The 17,102-nt window shown below is 44.4% G+C and overlaps 6 protein-coding genes across 6 annotated transcripts; 4 read left to right on the top strand and 2 right to left on the bottom strand.

The window, feature by feature from the left end:
• Positions 1 to 222: 222 nt before the first annotated feature.
• On the bottom strand, positions 223 to 3,091 carry LAJ45_00369 (uncharacterized protein; the record flags this gene model as incomplete). The annotated part of the gene is made up of 7 exons (XM_046109970.1): positions 223 to 1,000; positions 1,071 to 1,307; positions 1,393 to 1,500; positions 1,556 to 1,650; positions 2,029 to 2,069; positions 2,144 to 2,735; positions 2,822 to 3,091. 7 exons carry the CDS (start codon positions 3,089 to 3,091, stop codon positions 223 to 225), a joined length of 2,121 nt encoding a protein of 706 aa, XP_045976663.1.
• Positions 3,092 to 3,961: 870 nt separating this feature from the next.
• Positions 3,962 to 6,300, top strand: LAJ45_00368 (uncharacterized protein; the record flags this gene model as incomplete). Its single annotated transcript, XM_046109969.1, has 5 exons — positions 3,962 to 3,991; positions 4,062 to 4,270; positions 4,326 to 5,659; positions 5,725 to 6,227; positions 6,283 to 6,300. 5 exons carry the CDS (start codon positions 3,962 to 3,964, stop codon positions 6,298 to 6,300), a joined length of 2,094 nt encoding a protein of 697 aa, XP_045976662.1.
• Positions 6,301 to 7,615: 1,315 nt separating this feature from the next.
• On the bottom strand, positions 7,616 to 8,297 carry LAJ45_00367 (uncharacterized protein; the record flags this gene model as incomplete). Its single annotated transcript, XM_046109968.1, has 4 exons — positions 7,616 to 7,749; positions 7,805 to 7,974; positions 8,028 to 8,202; positions 8,261 to 8,297. The coding sequence occupies 4 exons, from the start codon at positions 8,295 to 8,297 to the stop codon at positions 7,616 to 7,618; spliced, it is 516 nt and encodes a 171-aa protein (XP_045976661.1).
• Positions 8,298 to 8,743: 446 nt separating this feature from the next.
• Positions 8,744 to 10,181, top strand: LAJ45_00366 (uncharacterized protein; the record flags this gene model as incomplete). The annotated part of the gene is made up of 4 exons (XM_046109967.1): positions 8,744 to 8,983; positions 9,093 to 9,330; positions 9,386 to 9,748; positions 9,799 to 10,181. 4 exons carry the CDS (start codon positions 8,744 to 8,746, stop codon positions 10,179 to 10,181), a joined length of 1,224 nt encoding a protein of 407 aa, XP_045976660.1.
• A 903-nt stretch (positions 10,182 to 11,084) lies between these two features.
• LAJ45_00365 (uncharacterized protein) lies at positions 11,085 to 11,857 on the top strand (the record flags this gene model as incomplete). The annotated part of the gene is made up of 4 exons (XM_046109966.1): positions 11,085 to 11,154; positions 11,248 to 11,320; positions 11,481 to 11,641; positions 11,706 to 11,857. 4 exons carry the CDS (start codon positions 11,085 to 11,087, stop codon positions 11,855 to 11,857), a joined length of 456 nt encoding a protein of 151 aa, XP_045976659.1.
• Positions 11,858 to 12,287: 430 nt separating this feature from the next.
• LAJ45_00364 (uncharacterized protein) lies at positions 12,288 to 14,175 on the top strand (the record flags this gene model as incomplete). Its single annotated transcript, XM_046109965.1, has 4 exons — positions 12,288 to 13,014; positions 13,074 to 13,456; positions 13,520 to 13,741; positions 13,804 to 14,175. The coding sequence occupies 4 exons, from the start codon at positions 12,288 to 12,290 to the stop codon at positions 14,173 to 14,175; spliced, it is 1,704 nt and encodes a 567-aa protein (XP_045976658.1).
• Between the last annotated feature and the right edge of the window lie 2,927 nt (positions 14,176 to 17,102).

The following is a 17,102-nucleotide window of genomic DNA, read 5'->3' as shown; positions in this document are numbered from 1 at the left end:
AGTTAAATTTAAGATTCAATAAAAAAAAACTTCAAAAGTAACTACATAATGTTGGGAACTGTAAACTACAGAATGTCCTAGTTCAATGTAAAGTACACCCTCTGAACCTTCTTCATATCGTGCCCGACCCATTGAATAATCCCAACTAAAAAAACTCGAAAGACACCAGGAATAGACAGAAAGCCAATCTTCTTACCATGCCTAAATTCAAAGTTAAGACATTTACCTCCTCAAAATTGACTCCCAGATTGCTGCCAAGCCAGCAATACCAGACCCGATAAGCTGAGTGTCCCTTCCAACTCCGGCTCCCACGATCTTCAAACTCTCATCTCCTAACAATCCCATAAAGTTGAACCCCTTGTAGTGAACCAGGTATGCTACAAGCGCCTTCGTCACAGCAAATGTAAGAGGGTCGGTCCTATATTCTTCAGGGGTTGTAGATGCAGTAGGATCATATGGTTTAGTAGACCTTGTCACATTTGCGGCAGTTGCAGTCAAGTTGAAGAAATACGCATTTCCAAGAGGCATCAGGACTGATGTCGTCAGCCACGTAAAGAAAGGGCTCCAGAACTCGGTGGTGAGGAGGACAAAGAAGTCCGGTAGGTGAAAGCTGCGGGTACTTGTTCCTAAGGAAGGAACAGCAGGAATTGTGACCAGATAGACTAACGGAATCAACTGATACAGCAAAAGCACTGCCTCGTAGGTCAATGTCACCGCATTCACAGAAACGACGTTCGATAGCTTATCGCGCAACTCTGTTGCCTTTTCTTGGACGTCAACTTTTTCGATCGTCTTCTTCGCACTATCCATCATAGCATTTACACGACGCTCAATGGCATCTGCAAGGGCTGCAGGGGTAGGTGGAAGAGGTGATTCAACAACTTCCTGAATAGCTCTCACAGCTCTTGGTGTACGGCTTGAGAGCTGACGGGAGGAAGACCTAAGAGTCCGTTCATGCATGGAAGGTGAGGGCGCTGGGCTCATACCGGACTCCTCACCGCTATTTATAATTTATAGTTAGACTAAGCCACAAAGAATAGAAATATTCCTAAAGATCTTGAGGTTCATACGTAGAGTCAGCAGTTGAGCTTTCTCGGGCAAAGCGCTCTTTGCTTGCCCTCCACCTGGACCGTGTCGTAGGTACATCAGTTGAGGAGGTTTGTAAAGAGGTTTTTGTCGGCGATCGCCTAGAATATAGGGTGTCGTAATATGCCCCAAAGGTAGGGTCGCTCTCTAGTTCAGCTCGATTTGAGTTAAGGTATTCAGTAAGTATATTCTCGTAGTCGTTCTTTAGCTGGCCCTCGGCTCTGTTACGTCGCTTCGTCAACCAAGACTGCACAGCTCCTCACGACGCGTATCGAGCACGACAAACGGAAGGTAAACAAAACGTACTGTAACCCAAGCTGTTCACATAGTTCGATAAGCTCTGCCTTCTTTTTCTTGCTAACCCAAAGTGAAGACATTGTATATTTGGCTGTAAAGATAGATCTAGTGAGCTCCCTGCAAAAAGTTACGAAAACACCTTCTGATTTGCTAACATAGAAAGAGTAGTAACCTGAGATGAAGAGTTATGTTATGTACGATGTGAGGAGAGATGTGATGTGCGGCGATGTCTGTTGTTGACAGCGAGGCCAAACTGCGGGGGAATGCCTGCCCTTAGCGCGCTCACATCATACTGCACTTTGGTAAATAAACAGAAGCCACATGCATATGAGTTCACGTTGAGCGTTGGCCGCATACCGCAGGGAGAAAAAACGTGATGAGGTAAATGCATGTTAGTCTACACGTAATAATCCTACTCTCAAAACTCAATAGGTACATGTATGTTTTAAGTTGACATCATGATTTATCACTCGCAACGCTTTACGGTTGCACTTGGGCACTGTGTACTGCTTTGTTAATAACAATGAGCTATGGTGATTTCCATACATTTATCACACCTTACGCAAGGGAAAGCACATGTAGTCTTTTAACCACATGATATCTATGTTCAAAGCTCTTACACAAGATTATAATGCATGAACAAACGAGTCCAGCTAGCTGGATACTACAATTCGAAAGATAAATTTCTAAAGAAGGCAATTACAAGGTGGACGACAAAGAATTATATTCTCGAGAATAAGTCAAAGAAGCGCTTCCTCACCAGTCCTTCCGTATCTACCATTCCTCTCCCCTCTTTGTTTTTGCTGGGTACTTTTCTCGACAATCAACCCTTCAAAGTCTTCCAATTTTCCAACAGCTACTCTTGGCTTCTCCGTCAATGGCGAGTATTTAACAATCCATCTGTTCTTCTCTCCGTCTAGGCTTAATGTTGAGCTTTGTGCGAGTATCTTCTTCCATATCCTTTTCCGGAACCTTGCCGTCGGGTTGTGCACTTTCGTGCCTTCCGGCAGAGGTAATGCTGTAAAGGCTCTTCTTCTGGGGGGCTTTGGGTTCTCCAAGCCACTTACAAGACGTTCGAGACGCTCCATGTGGTACTCGCTGAGGGGGGGGAGGACCTTTGTAAGGAGGCTTGAGTGATGCCTATGGAGCATATTGACTTTTCGACGTATGGGTAGTGGACGGCCCCAGATATTCGTTTCGGGTAGTTTGGGTACGATTTTAGAGGTGATGTTTCTGCCATGTTGGGAGGATAGTAATACCCGTAGTGCAGCTGAGATAGCTGGCGGTTTGCTACGGGGCTCATCGGGTATGAGAGGCTCTGGTTCAACTTCCGGATCTTGTTTTAAAATGGGCTTTTTAAAAAAAAAATGAATTATAAGGTAAGAAGTTAGTATTTCAGGTTAATTACGTATAAGCAAACCTCACTGCTGGCACAGACCTCTAGAAGCTCATGTTTTCTCCTTCCGGTTCGCCCATAGCTCATCTCCATGATTTTTGTCAATGGTTTGGGATCACCAGCGTTTGCACGAATGAGTATAGAGAGCCCACGCCGCCCCTCTTTGAGCAGCTTCGTTCGACGCCATGAGTCTGCCGTGAGATTTACTCGGAAACGTTGCACGATATAACGAGTAATATATATCCGTGCTACGTCATCATAGAGAACACTGGCCTGGCGGAGGAGATGTCGAAGGAGTTGCTTCGTCTCCATTGGTGGATTCGGTACTATGTAAGCAAACCCTTTTTTCCCCACTCCGCGTTCGACTGAGGTTCTATGAAATACGCGGTCAGCTGATCACTTGGCACCCTTATCGATATGAAGTTTTACACCGGTGGCGCGGCTGATCGAACTTCCTCTATTGCGTTGGTGCCATAGTAATAGTCAGCAAAATTTACCTAAACTAGTAGAGAGGTTGGGGTGAGCCACGCGGAACGCCAGCAAGACGCGCGCTCTTCTCCGCAGCAGCAGATCGCGACTTCCCTCAGATCTTTTTCCACGACTCAGATCCCGCTGTCAGCGAGTCATTCAAGTCTGCTCTCCCCCTGCAGCCTCAATCCCTTAGACGACCGTCAACAATAGCAACACTGGTAACATAAACAACAACGCGGATTCCTTATCATTACTCTCCCGTCACCTGTATATCCCGCGCCGACGTTGCTCTCCGCTGTTGCAATCTCCGCACATCGGAGGGTCTGGGATATCACCCTTCTGTAAACGTACATACCTCGTTTCTCACAAGCTTTTTCTCATAAGCTTTTTTCCCCAAGTTTTTATTATCACTTTACACGCTTCGCTTCCACCCCCTTGGCTTTAGCCCCCCCCCCCCCCCCCTTTAGCGCTAGTAAATTTATCGACCAAATTTACCCCCAGGTCTTCTGTACGCTGCTTGAGTCTCATCCCTTTCCGAGTGATGGCCTCTTCCTCTAGACCTCCAACTTTTGCTCGAAGCGGTTCATCATCTCTAACCGCTACTACCTCTATGTACCAGCCGTCCGCCGTCGGTTCTTTCGCTACAAACGGTTCCACCTCTGTGGCCTCAACCCCCAAGGAACCCCTCCTCCACCCCCGCTTTCTGCCCATATGGATGACTCAAAACCTACAATTTTTACTGTAAGTCTACCTCTCGATTTTATGAGATAATGTTAAGGAACGTATGGCTAATAGTTCGGTTAAACCATAGGCCACCTATTCTGGTGTTGCGGTATTTGAAATGCCAGTAAATAATGTTGCAGTGATGCGACGCCGTCATGACTCGTGGTTGAATGCAACCCAAATTCTCAAAGTGGCTGGCGTAGAAAAAGGGAAACGAACAAAGGTTCTGGAAAAAGAAATTCTCAACGGTCAACATGAGAAGGTCCAAGGCGGGTATGGGAAATATCAAGGGACATGGTATTAAAATAATTTACTCCAATCACACGATAGCACTCGCTGACTCATATAATAGGGTTGATTTTGAACGAGGTCGGGAATTCTGCCGCTCATATGGAGTAGAGGAGTTACTTGCCCCCTTACTTGACCTGGATGTTCTAGCTGCCAGTGGTGCCGATTCGACCCCCACAAAAGAGCAAGCCATGGCTGCAAAGCGGAAGCGAATGTATAATACCAGTCTGAGCCAGACAAATGGACACACGGGCCCCTTATTCACCCCTATATCATCCACCGTTTCCAATGCCTTTAGTGCCCTCAGTAAATCCACCTCACGAATGGATTCGCAAGAGACTCGGACAGCAAATTCTCAGAATTCCGTTATGTCATCGCAGGCATCTCAGGGTACTGTTCGCCCACAGGAATCACAAGGTCAAGAATCTTGGCCACCAAGTTTGCCGACAGAGACAAGTTTTGTATCTCAGGTTCAGCCTGATTCTACTTATTGTTCTCAAATTTTGACTGTCCCTGAACGAGATTCGCAAGAACCTCCACGAAAACGAGCCCGGCCTTCTACCCCACTCAATGAAGTATCTACCCATTTTTTCCAACCGCAAATTGACACTCCTCAAAGGCCTGTACAACCTGTAATAGCAGATCATATACCAGATGCCGAACATGCCCGGCAGACATTGATGAATCTTTTCATTAACCCCGAGACCGATTCGTCTGTGCTGGCCCAACTGGATACGCTCACCCCAGAACAAATCGATATTCCCCTTGATTCAACAGGAGGCGCTGCAATTCATTGGGCGGCATCTCTGGCACGTGTACCTCTTATTCGGGCCTTGATAGCAAAGGGTGCTTCGATATATAGAGTCAATCATAGTGGCGAATCAGCGCTAGTTCGCGGGTGTTTTGTGACCAACAATTTCGATCAGTTTTCCTTTCCCCAGCTCCTCAACCTCTTATATCCCACCATTCCTATTGTCGATAATAATGGTCGGACTATCTTGCACCATATTGCTGTAAAATCCGGTATGAAGGGAAGGAGTGCAGATAGCAGATACTACCTCCATTGTTTGCTAGAGTTTGTGGCCAAGCATGGTGCCTCGTCCACGAGTCGTACAGGTGGGCCAAAGGTGATGAGTCTGACAAGGTTTATTGGGGAGATTGTGAATGCACAAGATAAAAGTGGGGATACGGCGTTGAATATCGCTGCTCGGATAGGGAATAAGAGCATTATACAGCAATTGCTAGAGATTGGTGCGGATTCTAGTATACCGAATAGGGCAGGACTAAGACCTATCGATTTTGGTGTCGGTGGAGAGCCTGCTCCTGTCCCAAGCAGGAGGGAGCAAACCTGGATTGCACCGCCTGTTGTTGTACAAAAACGGCAGGACATAGTGAATCGTAAGTTCCTTAAATCCCACTGGCTTTCCATGCGGTCACTCTAACACGGTGACTTTCCCCTCTAGTGATAAAAGATGCCATTGCTGGCCTCGAAAAAGACTTTCAGGGCGAGATTGAGGCGAAGCAAGAGCAGGTCATGGCAACCCTGAACCAGTTGAGAGAGGTCACCTTAAAGTTAGGTAAAGAACGTGAAAACATGAATCAACTCCGCCAACGAAGTCGACAGCATGCTGAACTTCGACAACATTGTCAGAATCTACGACGCGCAATCGAAGAAGAAGACTCCCGGTTCAAGGAGAAACTCGGAGCCGTCAATGGCACTTCTCGAAGCATGAATGGAGAGTCAATGGATCCTGACGCCCCTTTTAAAATACTACCTGAATTTTTGGCACCTGTTACGGATGTTAGGAACATGAGTCAGCAACAAAGGGAATACCTACAGTCTCTGCCATCGGCATCAGCCCTTCGGGCTCGGGCCCGAGCCTATAGGGCAAACGAAGATATGCTTAAGGATGTTGCTAGTAAATTGCATGATCGAAGCACTGAGCTGGAGGATAAATTTCGAAGGGTTGTTTCTCTGTGTACAGGGGTGGATGAGGACAGGGTTGACTCGCTACTCGAAGGTCTCGTACAAGCTGTAGAAAGCGATCCAGGAGAAGTAGACACAGCTAGGGTTAGCAGCTTTCTAAGAAAGGTTGATGAAAGCTTGTCCTTGTCAAGGGATTAATCCTTGCGAAGTATAAACAATACTGGATCTTTATTTGACTGCTGTTCATGGGAGAATATTGCGGACATCATTGTCGTTTGAGGACCTTCATAGGCGTCATTGATTATTACTTATCACAGCTATCTTCCGTCCAGTCGATCCTTTTTTTACCTTGGTGTTTGAGAGGATTACTTGATCATCTTCTCTTCACGGAAACTAGCCCAGGTGCGCGAATGTTATTTCTTCTTTTTCTTTCGGAGGAGTGTGGTGCATTAGGCGTCCAATGTCATTGTTTCGGAATTTTCGTTTTGCATCTTTATAATTTTGTGCTGAATAACCCTTGATTTTTACAGGAATTCTTTTACCACGGGATCTTCGAACAAGTTATTAATGTTTCCATTTCTTTCTATGTACATGTATACATCAAAGCATTCATTCCTTTCTTCTTGGCCTGCGTTCTTTTCAGGGTGGAATTAGTTGTATTTTGTGGGGCAAATTGGATGGGAATGAGGTGAGAACGAAGGATACTATTTCCATGTTTTCTTATTGTACATAGCTACAATATTTATGTACACGACCGAGAAATGTTCTTTAGAGAATTTCATGGAGATGAAAATGGTGAATGATACAATAAGGGCCCGTTCGGACAACCCAATAATCTGACGGATTATCGACTTTTGGATTATCACAATAATCTATGCTGTTCGTGCAATTGAATAATCCAACATTCGGAACTCCTGATTATCCCAATAATCTGCTAAGAAAACAATCACCTTCGGAGGTACATGTAATTATTCCCACACAACACAGATATCCTGAGAGCTAACGTTATCCGGACATGTAGATTATCCACTTATTATGAGTATTATGATTATCATTTCCGCTACCTGATAATCCAGTCTGTCCAATAATCCGAAGAAATAATCTAAGGTTGTCCGAACGGGCCCTAAGTAATTGACGATGGGTGCTTACAATCAAGATAATGCATCGAAAACAAATAACTTTAGACATAACAGGAGTAATGCTACATGTACTCAATATCTCCCGGTTTTGGTTTATAAAGCAATAAGATTTACATTTGCAATCAATCGGGGAAAGGATATTTTATCTTCACTTTATTCGCTCTACAGGAAGGTGGTTAGGATTTGCACTCATATAATTCAATCGAGGGCAGTTAAGGTAAAATATCATGCTTTGGGTGGAATAGGTGTTTCCTGATTCGAGTGAGATCTGGTGAACATATACACTCCCTAGCGTCTCTCAACCTCTGGGCCACTCTTAGCCATAGCTACCAGAGTATCATCAGCCAATCTCATAACCTGCCATTCTTTCCCCATATTCTCTGCACCAATACCCTCATAGAATTTAATTGATGGGGTGTTCCCTATCACGCTCTTGTGTTAACTAGGCTTGGCACAAATGGTACAAGGAGTACTAACATTTCAAAACACTCCATTCTAACCTCGCTCCATTAATCTCTATTACTTCCTGCGCAAGGGCTGCAAGAAGTGCAGTGCCGTATCCACGGCCACGGAAATCGGGGCGGACGAATAGATCTTCGAGGTAGATACCGGGCTTAGCACGCCATGTGCTATAGTTATTGAAGTATCTACTAATTTATTAGAAGAGATTACTAAAGTTTATAGCCTACATTAAACTTACAGAGCCATTCCAGCTGGCTTCTCCCCTTCAAAGATTAAAAATGTCTTTGCATAAGCTTTAGATCCTTCCCTGAACCCTAAGGTATCGGTGAGTGTTTCAACAGTAGCAAGTACTGCATCGGGCTCTTTCTCGTAGATTGCAAGTTCATTGATGAACTCAAGGATAAGAGGGACGTCTAATGTTTGTTGGCTTAAGGAATTTTCTGTATTTCTTGTGCGGCTTGAGTAACTCACCTGAAGCGACAGCATGCCTAATGATTGGTTTGGTCATTTTCGATAATTGTGATTTTTGGGAGGAAGTAAAATAAGAGATTGCGGGGTTCACTTGTGGTGGGGTTACATGTAGGTACATGTAGTCTGAACTAGTTGCATGAATCAGCTTTGTAAAAATACATGTGCCTACAATATGTACTTAGGATTTAAGCTAGGTCCAGATGATTGTGCATAGGTAGGTAAAAGGTTTTTATTTGTTCAGAAGTTATAAATGCCCGAACCAACTAAAACTATATGTATCTAGATTTCGAGTATTGGGTTGTGTATTCGTAAATAGGTCAAACTGATGGAGGCTGACTGCTGACAACGACGCCTTTCCGCCGTCTGGGTCTGAGACCCTGGCCCTTCCAGGTTTCCAAGACCTATGTACTGCACCCCCCCTCCAGGTACACACAAGCTCCCTACAACACTCACTCCCGCAGCTACACAGCACCAACACACACGATGGCCTCCAAACCTATCTCCGAAGCCGATATCGGAAAATACTGGGAGATTTTTAGCGCGCACTCCCGCGATGGAAAGCGAATCACCGGCGACCAAGCCTATGGCATGCTCAAGAATTCCGGCTTAAACGAGGACCAGCTTGCTAAAATCTGGGATCTCGCTGATGTTGATAAAGACGGAGACCTCGACTTCGAGGAATTTTGTGTTGCGATGAGGTTGATTTTCGATCTCGTTAATGGGGTGTGTTCTCTCCTGAGCCCCCCCCCAAAAAAAAATAAAAAAAAAAAAATCCCGGCAGAGCTACGAGGAAGCTTTGAGAGGTATAGGGGGGAGCTAATGGCGCGTGTAGGAATTGAAAGCGGTGCCTACAAAGCTACCCGCGTTTCTTGTCCCAGAATCCAAAGCTCACCTTGTTACTGCTTCGGACGCACTCTCCAATGATCCGCCGCAGTTTGAAAGGATGGAAGACTTCGAGGATGATACTGTAGGGCTCAAAGATGGCTTCGATTGGTATATGTCACCTGGGGATAAGTCGAAATATGAGGGAATTTACCTGGCCAATGCAGGCGACCATGGGCAGATCCAGTGTACAACTATATAGCTTCCTATCTTGGTAACACACTTCGCTAATTGCATCCGTAGTTTCTGCATTGGACGGTCTCTATGACTCTATAAACGTCCCGGATACCGATATCCGCTTCGCTTGGAACTTAGTCAACCCTTCTTCGTCACCATCTATAGGAAAGGATCAGGCGTTGGTGTTCTTGCATATCCTCAATGGTCGCCATGAAGGTTACCGGATTCCACGAACCGTCCCGGCGTCTCTGAGAGCAACCTTCCAGAAAAACCAGATAAACTACGATCTTGATAAGGTGAAAGACACAGGGCGGGGCCTCGGAAGCGGGAGGAGGGATATGAACACAATCTCGGGGAAAAAAGAGGCATTTGGAGAGAGCTATCTTACAAGATTAGGGGTTGGTGGGAGAGGGAACTTTAAGCATTCTGGTAGAGCGTCAACACTTAACTATATAAAGCGGATACTAACTTTGAGATAGGAACCGACTTTTCGTCTACAAAGGACAAAGATTGGGAAGAAGTCCGTCTTAAACGTGAACTCGCAGATCTCGAAACCAAGATCGCGGAAGCGGAAGCTGCGGCGGAAAAAAGAAGAAACAGAGATAAATATGGATCTAGCGGATCAAAAGCAGCACTAGTGAAACGGGAACTTGAGCAGATGCTGGATTATAAACGACGAACTCTTCGGGATTTGGAAGATGGTGGAGGTTCGGCAAAAGGCGGTGCAGATTTAAAGAGCGTAAGGGAGGATTTGGAAATGGTTAGAATGCAAGTCGATGCAGTAGAGCAGCATCTGAGGGAGCGAGAAGGAGTACTGCAGGGTGTACTAGATGAGATTGAAGAGGAGAAAGGAAAGAGGTGATTAGGATCTGTGTATTGTTACTATTATGAGCCTTTGACAGTGAAGAAAGGGCGAGATTTTCTGATTGGAAAGCATTATCGAATAATTGTTGTCATTTCTTAGCTGTTTGTTCATTAGTCGGTTCTTCTTCTTCTTCTTCTTCTTCTTTTTTTGTTTTAGATGTGCTGCTGCATTACTTATATACATGTATCTACTGTACTCTATTTAAATTTACTTCTGCTACATCCGCATTAATACTTTATATCCCTTCGTGTGTTTGCACGACCAGGCGCTAATAGTCAACTTTCACTCGGTAATAAACCTAACCCCCATTCCGTGAACCTTTTGCTGTAAAGTCGCCTTCTGTGACCCCTCCTGTACCTTTTTCAGGTGTCTCCACAGTCTGTAGGTAGCTAGATTGAATATCACCGCACCGTGATGGCCTAATATGTCTCCGATTTTGCTCTGACGAACGAAGGGATATGGAGAGTTGCCATCGCTTCGTCAGTCGGTTGTTCGGAGAATTTGATTGATTAGATAACCCGAATTTACTTTATAAAGCCTAAAAGAACGCTACCAATTTAAAGTTCAGAGAATTGCACCGGTGTGAAGCTTTGCCAGGCCAAATATGTATCGAGACTTGCTGGGAGCCAATTCTAAATGTAGGACATAATACATGCAGATCTATTACTTCTTGTGGTAACAAGGCAGTGGACCTAGGTGATAAGTTGCTAACCCAGCCTACCCTTACCCATTGTGACTGCTGTTTCCTCCCACCGCCAAGCCCGACGAACACACATCCAGCGAATTTCTGTAACTTCACTACCGAATCCCCAACGATAGAGACGTCAAGCAACACCACAAACGGCCAATCCACCTATAATCCCCGTACCTCTCGTCAATCGACAAATTAAATAACCAAAAATGGCCCCAAAAGGAAAGAAGGTTGAGCGCAAGGAGGAGAACATCTCTCTCGGTCCTCAGATCCGTGAAGGTCGGTCCTTATCAGCACCTGGTTTATTCGCGGTGGAGTAGGATGGTGGGAGAGAAAAGGATTGCGGGGGAACTGACATTGAGTTTGAATTAGGTGAACTCGTTTTCGGTGTTGCTCGCATTTTCGCGTCTTTCAACGATACCTTCGTCCATGTGACCGATCTCAGGTGTGTTTCGCCCCAAGAATAATCCAAACCAACAAACCAACAATAGAACTATCATGAAAATGAGAAAAATTGGGTTTTTGGAAACTTTCTCATGATTCATGAGAGAGTTATATATAAAGGGTAGAGGCTGACGCTTCGTTGATCCTTTCGTTCTCTCCAGTGGTCGGGAAACCATCGTCCGTGTCACCGGTGGAATGAAGGTCAAGGCCGATCGTGATGAGTCCTCACCATACGCTGCTATGTTGGCTGCTCAAGATGTTGCTGCCCGCTGCAAGGAGGTCGGCATCACAGCCCTTCACATCAAGATCCGTGCTACCGGAGGTTTGTACCCCCCTCTCCCGACGACAGTACCATGGATGTGGAGTACTAACTACGGATGATATAGGTAACGGAACCAAGACTCCCGGACCTGGCGCCCAGTCAGCTCTCCGTGCCCTTGCTCGTGCCGGTATGAGGATTGGACGCATCGAGGATGTTACTCCTACACCCTCTGACAGCACCCGCAGAAAGGGTGGTCGTCGTGGTCGCCGTCTTTAGGTATGTATGTGCGTCTGGGAAACAAAAAAAAAGGCTTCGGGGAATCTTATTTTACTTTTTTTCTTTTTTCTTCTTCTCTTCTAGGGCTTCTGGGTAAATAAATAAATCTGGGCTTTTGTCAAGAAGAGTATTGAAATTGCTTAATATGTGCAGTGAATTTATTGGAATAGCTTGTAGAAATCATAGGGGGGTTGAGGTGTTGGATGTTCGCGGTTTGAGAGGTCATGTATCCATTTTCTACTAGAATACCTAGCGAGTGATAGTTTTATGAAGCTGAAGTCATGGTTGTGTTACACAAGGATTATCCCTGAAGGGTACCATACGATCTTGCCTGTCCAATTTGATCAATTGTTCAACGTGGGTATATAATAAAATAAAGCCCAACGACCTTCCAGAAAGACATATCAATACCCCTAGGCAAGCATCAAACATGTCTACCCCAGGATCTCCAGATCGTACCTTGCGGAACAACCGACTCTCAACGACTCGACAATCAACTTTAATAAATACCTTGGGGCGCGAGCTGGGCACTACTGGTGCTACAGACCCGTGTTCATACCGTGCGTATCTTCGACGCATTCGTGGATCGCCGGCATATTGGTTTCTTTATGATCAGATGCACATTTTTGCTGGAGTTCCATATAACCCACCCGCCTACAATCCTGTGAACCCAGTCTCCATCTTAGAGGTAGCATCCGATGGGTCAACCAAACTTTTTAGCTACGAAACCCTTGATGATTTAAAAGCGCATCTTAAGAGTCCGTTTGCGCATAATGGATATGCTGGTATGCCTAATCAGGGAAGAAGAGTGGTCTTGGTGACCGATATTCGAGAAACTGTGCTAGAAGTCTTAGGAGATACGCATGGGATGGATTTTGGTTTTTTTGCGGATCACTTATTACCGGATGAGCACATAAGCTATACTTCGAAGACAACAAGGGGCAGTCATCTCCATATCCTAGAGGAGACTAAACCAGAAAGTCGAAGATTCCAGTTTGAGTATAGGGAGCTAGGCCGAACCCGGAGAACACATCGGGACACGAGAAACGTGTGTCGAGTATTTGAGAAGCCTAGTGGACTATTGAATTGGGACGCGATATTTCAGAGACGATTCTCATGTTTCACGTGTAGCCCTCCTAGCCGGGGGTTGACTACAGGTAGGGGGATCTGATATTTAACTACGAACCAATTCTTACCAGGGGTTGCCTGCGCATAGATATATATTTGTTCGATGAGCATGCCTTCCGCGGCCCATTTGCATTGACCTCTCGGCTGAATCTTCCTTCATTCCTAGAATTCAAGGAAGGAGACGCGGCATTTGATAGGTCTCTGGGTATCAATAGATACAACCCCGTGGTAGATCCTGACAGCCAACGCACTCCGTTCCAACAAGAGCTAGTTGACTTTTTCAAAAGCTCTGATTTCAACGCTATCCGCGCTTTCGAAAACTTCTCATATTTAGTGGCTTATATATTAAAGCCCACTCTTGTCATGTGGCGACATTTATTAGTCAGAATCGAGCATTCGTTTCTTGGGGCAATGGAGGGTAGAATAACCTCAGACGACGTCCATGATCTAACCGGGGGAAGCTTGAGTTCTGTTAGTGCCGAGTTGTAAAAATGTGCACAGCTGATAATAAGAAAAACAATTCCGACAATTAAGGCATTAAGTCAAGACCCTAAAGCGGGGAATGATTTGGACGGCGTATTGGAGGAATTTACATCACTGTGTGAAGATATGCACTATGTTTCTATGAGGGCGGAGAAAGCGCACAGTATTGTGTTAACGAAATTAACGATTGTTGAGAGCAAGAAAGCCATCGAGCACTCTATAAGGGGAATTGAACTAGAGAAGAGAGTTGGAAGATTAACTTATTTAGCGTTTGTAAGCATTCCCCGGGCACTTACTTGAAGTTGAAGAAATTACTCATTTAATCTGGCTTCAAGATTTTCGTACCTTTATCGTTTTTGGCATCCTTTCTAGGAATGAACGGAATATCACTCGAAAACAACTTCACGGCCGAGACTAAACGTGTCATCTGGGTCTTTTGGGCCCTCTCTATTCCTCTCGTTCTCATTACTGTCTTCCTTGCGGTTCCTTATCGTCTCCTTTCCTCACTAAAGCGGGCTATATACCTTTTACAAAGACTTGCCGGGATCGGCTGGATATACGAAAGGGAAGAAATCGAAAAGTATTACCCAGAAGGAGGGGGTTCATGGCAAGAGTATCATAGATGGCTATGTTCACTTGGGTGTGAAAAAATAGAAGATTCTAGCCCAAGTAATTTGTTTGTTATGGAAAATGATGGTAGGTATTAGGAGGGCCGGGAGATACAAAGAAAGTTGGGTTTATATTAGGGACGTATTTGCAGTTGGCACATGCTTGGAAGAATATCAGATAGTAATGGTAGTACATGCAGTGGCGTAAAGACATGAACTAACGAAACATGGAGCTTGTACATAAACGAATTAACAAACAAACAAACAAGCTGGACACTATAACTAGCTGAACTTAAGGAATTAAGCAAAGAAGAAAAAAAAGAAAAAAAAGCTCATGTCCTGCGAGTGATATTTTATGATCATTAACCCCAACTTACTATATTGTAAGATCTATCCTAGTCATAGTATCCCAAATATGTAACTATGGGCACCGACTTAATGTGTCATGAGGTACGCTGATAAGACAAATCTAATTAGGTGCTTGATCAAGCAAAAAATCTAGCTTGAGGACGTTCATAATCGCCTTTGTAGCCGTAGTAATAATTAATATATTGTTACTATTGAAAGAGTAATAAACAATAATCTAAACTCTAGGTTCAACCAATACAGTCATGCAATCCATTGTACATACAATTAGTTCAAACACTACATGTGTGTACATATTACCCCATATTTAATACATTTTCTATTCAAACGAATTCGAGTAGATACAATACCAAAAAAGACTATGGATTCGCTGCGTTATTTCGTTAACGTGCTAGTAATGCAGTAAGAATACGGTATTCGTTTTGTAATGCCGCTTTAATTCTGTATTATTCACTGAATCCCGTAGTCATACAGTACTGATTTCACCCCGTTTTTTCGTACTGTAATTGGTCGACTGGCTCTGTTGATCTAGATCTAGACACATACATACATGTAGCTAGCTATACTCGGACACCTATACTCGGCTACCTCCCCTCTTATTAATTTGGTATGTAGTATGTACCTTTGTGGCCATATATATTACCACCGCCATTATCACTCGATCGAGCAGGGAAAAAGAGGACCATTGCAAATAGCCCTAGAATCCGCTCATGATCAGTCATGTTGACATGTGATTTCATGTACTACTCATCTATTTGAGGGAAACATAATAACCACGGCCGGCGCTCGACTCACTACTTCTTGCTGGTCATCGGTCATTATATATGTACGCGGTGACGGAATTGATCGATGGCAATAATGATGTTAGACGTATGGATATGCAACTAACCTATATCATGTGGCCTACAGCAGCCAAGGTTTGGAATGGTCCATACCCTACTGTATGTTATATATAAAGACTTGACGATTTAGGGCGCAGCTTGTATCATCAAGCTAGACTTGCAATTGGGTCTCCCTCGGGAAAAGTCTCCCTTATTCCTCTACTAGTACTTAATCCTTCTGGTACATGGTGTAGCTATACCCATTGGTAGTTCTCATAATTATGTGCACACTCTTAAAGGTGATATGGTGGCATACGGAAGTGGAACAATTGTGGCTGCAATAGGGCCTCATGGGCCAATAAGAGGGTCCATTTCTAGCCATTCTGCTGCATTACTGCCACGGATCAGTCAGGTATGCTTTTCTGTGGGTATAAATGGGTATAATACTGTTCCACTTTGTTCAGTCTTGACGCATTTTACATACAAAAATACACCATTTCAACTTGCTAAGGCTTTTCAACCCAGACAGATATCAAAAATCTGCAAAGATAGAACTAAACTTCATCTCTTGAACTAGAGTTCTATCTTTCCGCTTTTTTTTTACCTTTAAGCGTGGGCACCATACATGTAGTACACCATTAACAGGTTACACAACTTGGCCCGTTAAATTATTGAAATCGATTACGATTGATTACACATGGCCCCGTTGAAAGCTCTGATCAACGGTAAAGTATACACTCTAGGTAGGTACATACTTGCTCACTGGATTTCAAATTGAACTCCGATCAAAATAAAATCTTCAGGAGTTTTCCCCATGGTTTGAAAATCAGTTGTGCAGGATTAGAGTCTTTCAGTGCAACCCGAATATTCCAAGGAAATGGCCTTGGCAACCACCGGGGAACCGGCGATTGTGCGTTGTGACATATAGGACGGTAGAGATACGTGTGATTTTGATCAGCGAAACACCGAGTGAGTGCTGACTGGTCTAGTTATTTCTGGATAAAGAACTGATCTACCTCGCATTTTAGACGGTCGAATCAAAACAGCCGGAGCCATGGTTATGCACACCCGGGCATGCTTTCGGCGACAAAGATCTATGCAGGGTACAATTATTATTTATGCAGACGATGCTATGTTGTAAAAACAAAAACAGAAAACATGATACGCTGTGTGGCAATGCGAACCATATCACTTTGGTTCGCAACTTGAGTCGGTCTTGGATTCAATGCTGTGCCCGTGTTCAGAGTTAGCCAAGAGGTGAAATTAATATGATATTGCGTATGTGAGCCGATAGAGAACGGTGGACGGCGCACGGTTCATTATCATACCTAGGCCAAAAATTTGGTGATAGGGCAGGTTAAAGGTGGTGGCGTATGTGCACCTGTTGTGAAACGTTCAACGGCAACGGAATGAACGGATTACGTACTGGAATATATGGAACTGATACCTATTAGCGGGTCAGATTTCACACGGAGCTCCCATCCGGGGCCAGGTATATATCTATCGATCCTTTTGTCCATGTACCTACTCTACCTTAATTACTATACCGAGTGATGATATGTGATTTTCGGCATAGCCCGACTGTTCGAAAGAGGGGTTAGACATGATTGAAATGGTGTTCTAGATCTACCCGTGGCATGACCCTGTTACTGAATGAATTAAATTAGTCCTATATGCTTAGCATATCCCTCGATTTAGTCATGAGTAGGTAGGTAGGTACAGTCGGGGTACAGAGGTTTTGGTAAATTTTGGTTGCCGTTGCAACACAAAATTTGTATACAAAATCAGAAACACTCAAATCATGACTTTAAAAATTAGATCGCACACACCTGAAGAATG

This window comes from Morchella importuna, assembly GCF_003444635.1.
Source record: "Morchella importuna strain M04M26 chromosome Unknown Morimp01GS001, whole genome shotgun sequence".
Lineage (NCBI taxonomy): Eukaryota > Fungi > Ascomycota > Pezizomycetes > Pezizales > Morchellaceae > Morchella > Morchella importuna.
Note: the sequence above shows the minus strand (reverse complement) of the source record. Positions and strands in the feature narration are given on the sequence as shown.